General features: G+C 36.7%; 1 protein-coding gene across 1 annotated transcript in view; it reads right to left on the minus strand.

Annotated features, from left to right (window-relative positions):
• Slc25a14 (solute carrier family 25 member 14) overlaps positions 1-11,405 on the minus strand; it is a 48,776-nt gene that overhangs the window by 16,967 nt on the left and 20,404 nt on the right. Inside the window, exons 3-6 of the mRNA XM_023718846.1 lie at positions 10,722-10,815; positions 9,377-9,524; positions 6,265-6,359; positions 4,629-4,714 (exon numbers count right to left, since the gene is read on the minus strand). Coding sequence (XP_023574614.1) covers positions 4,629-4,714; positions 6,265-6,359; positions 9,377-9,524; positions 10,722-10,785 — 393 coding nt within the window. The 5' untranslated portion in view covers positions 10,786-10,815. The remainder of the gene's footprint in view (positions 1-4,628; positions 4,715-6,264; positions 6,360-9,376; positions 9,525-10,721; positions 10,816-11,405) is intronic.

Genomic DNA, 11,405 nt, shown 5'->3' on the forward strand with positions numbered 1-11,405 from the left:
GCCCTTGCACTTGCCAGAGAAGTGCTTATTCCACTGAGCCATCTCCCCGGCCCCTAAACTGTTTTTAAAAAGGCCACAGTTGACATATACCTCAACATCAACTGCCTAGCACACAAAACTTAAATTATGGTCATTTTTCCAAGATGATGTTTCTAATCAAAACACAAATTATAAGTTTTAAGTCCTTGTCAGCATGATTCAATGAAATGAAACCAAGTATAGACAAATCAGCTTAAACAGCTCAGTTTGCCTTAAAAAGAAAAACAATGTATAATAGCCATTCAAAAAAAGGACAAAACATACTCAGCCATCCTGGGTATCTTCAGATTCAAACAACCATTGACTGAAAATATTCAGGAAAAATTTGCATTTGTGTTGAACACAGACTTTTTCCTTGCCACACTTGGAACAGAGTGTAATAACTATATTGTATTTACAATATATTAGATGTTATAAGCAGTAATCTAGAAATGATTTAAAGTGTACACGCAGATATGTATAATTTATATGCAAATACTATACCATTTTATATAAGGAATTTGGGCATCCAAAGACTTTGGTATGGGGGCATTAGGGTCTGGAAGCCAATCCTGCCATGGATACTGAGAGATGGCTGTACTTCCTCCTTTATGGGTCATAACTGAGCTGTGACTGCTATAAGGTGAACTTCTTACCAGTTGGTTTGAAGTTTCTGGATCATGATCTACACTCTCTTATTATTATCTCTTTGTTCTTTTGTCTTTTTGAGTCTCGCTGTTCAGGTCAGGCTGGCCTTGAGCTCAATTTGTAGCCCAGGCTGGTCTCAAAACTCACAACGATTCTCCTGCCTCAGCCTCCCAAGTGCGGGAATTACAAGCATGTACCACCATGCCTGGTCTGTATTCTCTTATTATATAGCAAACTTCAATCTGATTTTATTTTTGACAAAACAAAAATTGTTTTCCCCTGGCTGTCTGCCCATGGGCCCATAGTGACCCCATTTCAAGTAAACAGATTAAAACACCACTGCAGGGAAGGGGTCAATAAACGTTCTTCAAAGGATCAAATAGCAAATATATAGCACACTTCATAGGATTTAAAGTCTTTGTCACAGCTCTTTGGACCTGCCACAGAAACACAACCGCAAGCACAGGCAACACAGAATTAGCATGGCTATGTGCCAACAAAACCTTACTCGCCAAAGACATAAGGTTGAACTTGGCCCCCAAACAGTAGTTTGTCAGCCCTACTCTAGGAGATGGCAGTGCAGCAAAAATGAAGGAACCTTGAAGCTAGATAAAGAAGTGCACAAGACCTATCCACCACATAAATTGCTTAACACCATTATATGAGGGAAAAGTCATCTCCCATCTTGTTTGAAGCCTTGTCTGTTTTGTGTTTCTTTTTTATAGCTTAGCCTATACCTTAAAGAACAGAGTGAGAACCTTAAAAACTAAAAGGGCCAGCTGTTCATGGTAGTACATGCTTATAATCCCAGCACTCTAGAGGGCTGAGACAGGGGGATTGCCAAGTTGAAGCTACAACTTAGTGACACCCTATCATAAAATATGAAGATTAAAAAGGGGCTATGCATGTAGAACGGTGCAAAGGACCAAGGTTCAATCCCTAGCACATCAAAGAAAGAAAAGCAAAGAAAATGAAAAACAAAGGGCCAACCGGGAAGAGTGCAGAAGAAAAATGGGTTAAGGCTGGAACTTTGGATTGGAGAATAGAAAGATTTAAGGTATACACAGAAAAAAAGAAGCCCACAACTGAAACTAAGGAGTATGAAACACAGCAAAAAGATCAAATTGAAAGAACTTGAAGCAGGAGAAATTAGTCAAAACAAGTTGAGAACTAAAACATCTACTTGGGGGCTGGCGAGATGGCTCAGTGGTCTAAAGCACCTACTTAGAACAAGCTAAGCTAAGCAAAGCACAGGGACCGCGGTTCAATCCCCCAGCACCACATGCCAGCCAGCCCCGCCCCCTGGTGGGCTGAGCTGGCCACACACACAAAATAAATAAATAAAAACTTAAAACATCTACTTGGTCAGGCCTGGTGGTGCATACCTGTAATCCCACCACTGGAGGCTGAGGCAGGAGGATTGCTGCAAGTTCAAGCCCAGCCTGGGCTACATAGTGAGTTCAAGGCCAACCTGAATGACATAGTGAGACCCTGTCTCAAAATAAAAATAAATAATGTAAAATAAAATAAAACGTCCACTGGATTTAAGTATTGTGGCCATAGCTGCAACCCGAGAGAAGAGTCATTTCAAACAAAGAGCAGGCATGATTACAGCAGGTTGTGTAGAGAGTTGAAGATGAGCAATATTCTTTCTGTGAAATCCAGATAAGGAAAAAAAGAGACAGGTAGTGTTCTGAGGAGGTCAGGAGAATGTATTTTAGGATAGACAGACCTTAACACATCTATCATTTGAGGGGAACTAACTAGAAGAAAGGAAGAGGCTGCAGATAAGAAAGAAAGAGGAGTGGCCGGGGAGATGGCCCAGTAGAATAAGCACTTGCCTGGCAAGCACAAGGGCCTGAGTTCAATCCCTGGTTCCACAAAAAAAGAGGATAAATGATAAGGAAAGGTGGATAATGAAACAGCAATGAATAGAGCAGAATAAAGCCAAGGCTTCAAGCTGGATCATATCAAAATCACCTAGAGTGCCTGTCAAAACACACACTGCTGGGCCCCATCTCACCCATTATGATTTTATAAGCCTGGGATACCTGAGAACATGTCCCCAACTAATGTTGCCCCAGGTCTAAAGAAATATATCTTGAGAATCACTACAGTAGAGAAAGGGCACAGACAAGCATAAATATAAATAAATTTATAGATGGAGAGTGGAAAAGACAAAGTTGAGAGGTAGGGGAATCTAGGAAGTAGGGTTATCTGCTCAAACAGCAACAACATAAAAGAAATCCTTACAGATGCCCTTGAAGATAGGAAAAAGAGCTCCTTAAGGATAAGTTAAAGGACCATACAGCCTAATGTTGAGATGGAGCCTCACTGTGTAGCAGGTTGATCTCAAACTCAACCTCAGCCTCCCCAGTGCTAGAAGCATAGGCTTGTGACGCCACACCTATCTTCTGAACAGCCCAACTGTTTTTATACATCAGATTGGCACAGTCCCTATCTAAAATTGTGACTTTCCTTCGGCTCAGCATCTCTTGGTCCTACACTATGGTACAAGAAAGGAAAAGTAGATTGTAGCACTCATCAATGCTTGTAATTTTGTCAGAGAGGTCAGAGGGACAAGAAATTGAAATGAACCATTTAGGTGACTAAGTCTAGGGTCCAAATGGCTAAGAAAGAAGTTTCAGGGAGATAAATATTCTTTTTCTTGAAAAGCACATTCTAACAAATACAAAACTTCAAATATACTAGTTTTAGCATACAGTCAATTTGATTCAAAAATACTTGTTCTGTACATCCAAAGTAGATATAAAAGCTCCATAGAGTTTGAAGTCAAAAATATTATTGTTCACGTCTTCTATCTGTGAACCATCACTGGTTTCTCCCATGTGTACTGCTTTTTAACACTTTTTTAAGTTCTCAAAACTGAATTGCAGATCTCTTCTTCAAAAACCTAGCTACTTCTAGTTTCATCAGCTCTGAAATAAAGCAGATGTCTTCTTTGTTTTTTCTCTTGTTTCCCTCAAAACAATTCCTAAAATCTTAAGATTCTCTCACATATTTTAGTCATATGTTTAGTTTTTAAATGTTAATAAATAATACAATTTTATGGATAAAGTACGGTGAATATTCATACTAGGTGTTTCATTCTATGATTTGATAAAAGAGAAATTCAATTATATTTTTAACAAATGAAGATGAATAACCCATAGTGTTCTCATTCCAAATTCAGAATATTCCAACAAAGGCCAAAAGGTATCATTTGAAAAACAAGATCTCACTTTTCATACAAATACGGATAAGACAAGAGAGAGAGGCAGTACAGATTTAAGGTAACTCAGTTATTAAAGCAGACTACTCCCCAAAACTGTATTTCATTTTATTTCTTCTTTGATAATACCCCAGGTTACACTTCAGGCCAGGATGTTGTTGCATATTTTTTTTCCTGGAACCCGGGATTGAACTCAGGCCTTTGTGCTTGCCAGGCAAGCGCTTATTCTGCTGAGCTATCTCCCCAGCCCCTGTTATTGTATATAAAGATTTGGAATGGGTAAGAGATATGCCTTTCTTTAATAAAACGGAAAAGAATTATTAGAAATGCAGATTCATTCTCAGGGCAGTTTTAGGAATGAATTCATATGAAACTATGGGATCTAGAAACTAATGCCTTTAAACCTGCACAGCACTTAAAAATAACCTATAGAAGTTTTCATACCCCAATTTGAAAACCAGTGAATTAATGGATATCAAAGTTTTTATTGACCACTTGCTACCAAATACAATGTTAGTCAGCTTACAGAATATCTCTGGTTCTTAACAACTCTATGCTATAAAAACTTCATTATCTTCATTTTACAAATGAGGAAATTAAATAAGGCTTGATGCAATTAAGTGATTTACTCAAGATTTTATAGCTGACAATGGACAGAGTGGAAATCTAAACCCCAATCTAACTTAAGGCGTGTACTCTTCTTAAATCACGCTGCAGACATCTCTCTTACCTTTAGAACATCAGTGGGGTTGGCTATAGTGGAAGATATCACTCCTGACACTACCCCACAGATCATATTAATTAGAAGAGTTTCATCTGTAAAAAGGATAGAAAAGTTCTGTTTTTTATTAGGCACTACTTCTGAGAACAGAGAGTTGAGCTATGGGAGGAAGAGAAAACCGTGGTCAGAAATAGGATTTCAGAGATAAACCACAAAGCTTCTGAAAGGAAGAAAGTAAAGAAACCCAAACATTTCTGGATCACAAATCTGTATCAAATGTACAAAAAAATCGTTATTTCTAAAACAAGTAACTATTTCTAAAAGGCACAGGAACATGTCCTATGCTTCTGCACAACAATCAGTACTCCACATGAATACAGAATGTGACATTTCCCCTTCACCCACTTCAAATACCCATATATTTTTAAGTCTTCTAATGGATAGTCATCTACTCTAAAAATTCAGCAACTGAATGTTAAAAGATAAAATCCCATGTTTAATAGAAAATATTAATATCTAAGTATTAACTTTGAATGGCATTAGAGATCTTCTAGCCTTTATTTATTTATAGAAGGCTACTATAGTCAACTGTGAAAATGCAGTGATTTATTTGTTTATTTACACAATTCTAGAGACTGAACCCAGGGCCTTGACATATTAAGCAAGATTAGAGACTCTGATCTACCCTCGTTCCAGAAAGCAATCATTTAGAACCAATTCCACCAGCTAGAAGAAAGAACACAGAAACTACAGAGTATACTGTTCTACAAGAAAAATTCAACCTTCACTATTCCTCCCCACCATGAAGAACCAACACATGCAAACTAAGTAAGCTCAAGTTAAACAGAAATTCTTTTAGGAAGAGGTGGAAGAGAAACCTTCAGTATATCCAAAGAGGCTACAGAAAAGCTGACTCAGGACGATAATGTAATTCAAAGGACACTGATAACCAAAAGGCTCTCCAGATGTTCCCAACCATCCCCAAGGCCTGTTGTAAAATAACCATTTGGTACATATCAAGCTGAAAATACTGCAGCATCAAATACACATATGATAATGCTAAATGTGGGTGAGTTGGCCATAGGTACATCAGAATCCAGAACTTAATAGCCTGAAATTAATCTACGTAACAAACACAAAATTGGCAGCTAGAAAATGACTTATCCTTCAAAATGACTTATTGGTGAGGATAACATTAATTTTCTGGACATTATTATTCTATGCTTCCTCTGGGATGATCAGAAACCGTTTTTTCCCCAATGTTACTGAGGATTAAACTTGGACCGAGTGATATACCCAGTCATTTTTTTTTTTTAATTTTAAGATGGGGTCTCATTAAGTTACTAAATTCCTCAGACTGGGCTTGAATTTTTAATCCTCCCACTTCTCAGCCTCCCAGAGTGCTGGGATTACAGGCATGCAGCAACACACTGGGTAGAAACTCTTTTTATTGACATGAAAAGGGTAAACTGGAAGAACAGATCACAGTAACTCATAAATCATCTCTGCAAGGATTTGTCCCCAGTAAGTACAAGCTCACTTTGTCCTTGCAGTGACTATCCTCCATTCTGCAGGCATCACTTTTGAGGCACAATTCCAATAATCCCTTTGAGGATCAGAGTAAAAGAGAAGTGAGTATACTGACCTTCTAAACGTTCTACAAATAACCGTTTCAAGCTTTGGTAAATCCCAATTTTAATGGTGCCATAAGATGCCTGTCTTAGTAAAGCCGGAGCAATACTGCCCAAAAAAAGAAAAAGAAAACAGTTTTACTAAAGGTATATTTGCACATTATACATATCTGAGCAGCCTACTCATTTCTATTACTCATCTTATTCCACCCAATAACAGCAGAATACGCTTTTTTTTTTTTTTTTGGCGGAACCAGGGATTGAACTCAGGCCCTTATGCTGGCCAGACAAGCACTTATTCTATTGAGCTATCTCCCTGGACCCTAGAATATGCATTTTTAAAGCTCCCACAAAACATTGACTAAAATGGCACATACCCTAGCTCATGAAACATACCTCAACAAATTTATATGAATTGAATTCAGACTGTATTCTCTAATCATAATAGAATCAAACTAGAAATAAGGGAAAGTGAACAAACATTCGAAAATTGAATAAAACATTTATGAAACATCTATTGGTTAGAAAAGATCTCAAATGAAAGTTTAAAGACATATAAATCTAAGTGAAAATTAAAATTCAATCTATGAAAACATATAGGATGCAGCCAAAGGAGTGCGGAGGGAACTTGACAAAAAATGCTTCATTAGTAACAAAACAAAGTCTCAAATCAATAATCCAAGTTCCTACCTCAAGAAACTAGAAAAGGAAGAGGAAAATAAACCCAAAGATTAGAGAAGAAAATAAAAAGAACACAAATCAATAAATCAAAAGTAAAAACCTATGAAACAAAAAGTTGGCTCTCTGGAAAAAAAATGAATAAAACTGATAAACCTCTCGCAAGACTCACAATGATGAAAAAGATGAATGATACAGATCTCCAATGTCTGGAAATGGAAGAGGGCTACAAATCCTGCAGCAATTAAAAGTATAAGGGAATAGCATAAATAACTTGATGTTCATAAAGTGAACTTAGAAGAAATGCCTTTTGTCTTGTTTTGTTTGTTTGTCTTGAAACAGACTTGATATGTGGGCCAGACTGGCCTTTGCAGTGATCCTACCGCCTCAGCCTCCTGAGTGTTGGGATTGCAAACATGTGTCACCACATCCTGCCAAAGTGCTTTGGGTTTTGTTGCTGTTGATCTTTTTTTTTTCATAATTTTATTGATAAACAAATAGCAATGAGACAGTTTCAAATCAAATTGTTGCTGTTGATCTTATGGGGTTTTTTGTTGTTTGTTTTGCCACTACTAAGGATTGAACCTAGGGCCTTGCACATATAGACAAAGCACTCTGCCAATGAGCTGGACTAATGCCTTGAAAATCACAAACTACCAGATAAAATAGATAACCTAAATAAATAATCTGAGTAAATCTCATAATTACTGCAATGGACTAAATGTATCTGCCGCCCACAAAAGTCACAAGTGGAACTCTAACCCCAAGCCAGAGTATTAGGAATCAGGCGCTTTGAGATGTAATTAGGTTGCCAGAGTGAACCAATGGGATTAGTATCCTTACAGAAAGGATCCCAGAGATTTCTCACTCTTTCTGCCCCTGAAGATACAAGAAGTTAGCAGTGTGTAATCCTAAACAAGGAACTCCCCGGGACCCCACCCAGTATACAGCACTTTTTATAGTGGCCAAAGTGAGACAACATTTACGAATTCAAATTCATAATTTAACAGTTCCTAAAAAAAGCAATCTTCAGGCCCAGACAACTTTCCTGAGGAGTTCTACCAAACATTTAAACAATTAACAACAATCTTATACATTTTTTCCAGAAAACAGAAGTAGGAATGCTTCTTAACTAATTTTTGGCTAATATGACCCTAATACCAAAACAAGGCAAAAATGGTAGGAAAAAGAAATGCTTCAGGAGGCCAGGCATGGTGGCACATGCCTGTAGTTCCAGCACTCTGGGAGGCTGAGACAAGAGGATCACAAACTCAAGTCCAGCCTGGCAGGACCCTTTTTCAGAATTAAAATTAAAAACAACAAAGGATGTAGCTCATTGCAAAGGCTCTGGGCTCAATCTCCACTTTGACAGAAAAGGAAAAAAAAAACCTACACGCAAAAATCTTTAGGAAACTATTAACAAATTGAATCCAGCAACATACAAAAAGAATTATATACTATTACCCACATCACTGATTTTTTAAACAACCTCTATGCCTAACAGCTGTAGATATATCATTACTCTTATTAACAAGGAGGTACTAGAGCCAAGATCTCAATCTATTTAAATTCAGCTCATAAATCGGAAACATTCTCACTCATACCTCCTTTGAGATTCTTCTTGCAAATTGAACTATACAGAAAGTATGAATAGAAAGAAAGCAACAGATTAAATGGTTATGATTGAAAAATGACACCTACATATGCATATTTCCTACTTTATTGCTTGCTATAAAAAATTCTTGTGATTATCCATGCTAATGAAGAACAAGGTAAAACAGATAATCTATGAATCATTTGCTTCAGGATGATGACTTAATGCTTTTCTCCAAGAAAATTATCTTTTGGGGCTGGTGAGATGGCTCAGTGGTCTAAAGCACCAACTTAGAAAAAGCTTAGCAAAGCACAGGGACTGCGGTTCAATCCCCCAGCACCACATGTCAGCCAGCCTCTGCCCCCTGGTGGGCTGAGCTGGCCACACACACACACACACACACACACACACACAAATAAATAAAATGAAAAAAAAAGAAAATTATCTTTTAAATACAACTAATACAGGTTAATGATAAAAATGACTTCCATTCTCTGAGCAAAAAAAGAATACAGCTTAGATTTAGAATGGCCTAGGAAACTGGAAGAAGATAAACCAAGAGAAAGCCTTCGATGCAATGATACATCCATTTATTTATTTGTGGTACAGGGGATTGAACTCGGGACCTTGTACTTGCCAGGCAGGCACTTATGCCGCTGAGCTACATCCCCACCTCATTTACAGCTATTTAAACACAAAATCTAAAGCTTATAATCAAGCAAAATAAAATTGGCACATCAACACAGAATTACATGTTGCCATGGTGACTCTAAAGGGACAAACTATTACACAGGTGAAATATTCTCTTTTAAAAGCTTTACTGTTCATTATATAAGAAAAAAATCCAGTCTTACCCTGAATATAGAGCCAATATACCTTCTTCTTTATAGATTCGGAACAAGGCATGGAACATTCCTCTATATTTTATCTCTTTGAAGCGAACATCAATGCTTTGGCCTTGTACTTGAAGTCGTGTTTTGGTAAGGTCCACAGGAAAAGTTCCTATAAAGGAACACACTCACTTCTAAGTATCTCTCAAGAGTCACGGTTGATGATCTCTACCACCACCAGAGAACTAGAGTTGTATATTGTAAAGTGAAATGTAATACACTGTACATAGACAGCACAATTTGGCCCATCCTATATTTGACAATATATGATGATTCTATTGACGCTTTAAGATGATTCTAGCACACTATAAATGCAAAGTAATTTAAATGTTTTAATTTCATCTATAACATTCATTACGACATTTTATCAGTCTCTTGCTCGCATCCCTTAATTCTTCACATCTTTCCTCTTAAAATGTCCTCAAATTTTGGCAAACACAGGAAATCATAGGCTTGTTACTCCAGATGCTCTCATATACTACTAAAACATTTGTGGAATTTTTATCCAATTTTAAAAAATAAACAAAAGATAATGATAATACACTATTTGGTTCTAGTAGTCCTGATTCCTTAGAGAATTTAGTTCTAACAGTAACAAAATGCTTGGGGGATAAAAATTCCTTAACCAAACAACTTTTTTCTTAAAAGTAGTTATTACACTGATAAAATATATTCCAAGGAATATACATAGGTCTAAAGCTAACAAGCCAATTACATAGTTCTGGTCATTTGTTACCTAGATAGAAGAATACCAGAGGATATGTCAAGAGAGGAAACAAAGTTTGGTAGACTGTAGTCATTTATGACTCATTTAAGAAAGGCCATCTGGAAGATGAAAAAATTACATTCTAAAAATGTTTTAAAATTAAAATCAAATAGAGAAGAATCTTATTAAATTTTGTTAGTTTTCTTCTATTACATGACAGAAGCTTAAAAAAGAAGTGTACATACTTACTAACAGAATTACAAAGCAACAGCATAAAATAAAGTCTATTTGTACAAGAATACAGGAGAATCCCCTATTAGATCCAACTGCTACTATATTTTTACATACATTACTTAAACCTAGCAAATTAACAAATCACTAAACCAGCAAAACAGATTCCAAAGTTGGACCGATGGTTTTCTTAACTTCATTTACCGTACAACGATTCTTTCTCAGAAATATTATTTGATATCTTTAAGACAATAATTTTTAAAACAAAGAATGAAAGCTTATTGTTTTTCTCTAATCTTCACCAAAAATAACTGCACCTTATACCATCAGTATCATCAAGTGTGGACCTGATCATTTTCTTCACATTCTTACCAAACTCAGCAACAATAGAGGCAAGGCCGCCATAGACAAAGGGTTTCCAATTCAGACCAGACATCTCATGGCTTACAGTGGCACTTTTCTGGTGCTGAAAATAAACACAAATAAGAACAAGATACAAAAGTGAGGAGCATCTGTTAGCATTTGAGCATGTCATTTAGATCAATAAACTTGACAAACAGGTACAGGGAAAATTCCACAAGTGGAATGACACAAATGGGATCCTGTTTTAATGTGCTGGGAGATCACAAATGTGCTTTACTACCATTCCCTAGGGGTATGTGTATGATTCATTCAAAGATCAACCTGTGCCTTTCATTCTTTACAGTTTCTTCAACGTTTTTCACTCAACCCCACCCAAAGGAGACTTCACTCCAACCAGCACATTCAACTTAGAATACAATTAGACAATTACAAGGGAAGGAACCCAGAATTCAAATTCTTTAGGCTGAGGCATCTCATAAAAGCAGTTCATCCAGTGAAGCAGAAGACCCAATACTATTATGAACTACTGGACTCTTTTAGAATATTTTGCTGAGTTAACACACCTATAATATTAAAATAACAGAACTAAACAAAAAAAGGAGATACAGATGAATGTCCATTTTGTATCTGTGTATGCAAAGTGGTTAGAATAGATATATAGTTACATTCTCTTAATGAATAGAGGGATTTGTT

The sequence above is a fragment of the Octodon degus genome, unplaced genomic scaffold, assembly GCF_000260255.1.
Source record: "Octodon degus isolate 3935 unplaced genomic scaffold, OctDeg1.0 scaffold00063, whole genome shotgun sequence".
NCBI lineage: Eukaryota > Metazoa > Chordata > Mammalia > Rodentia > Octodontidae > Octodon > Octodon degus.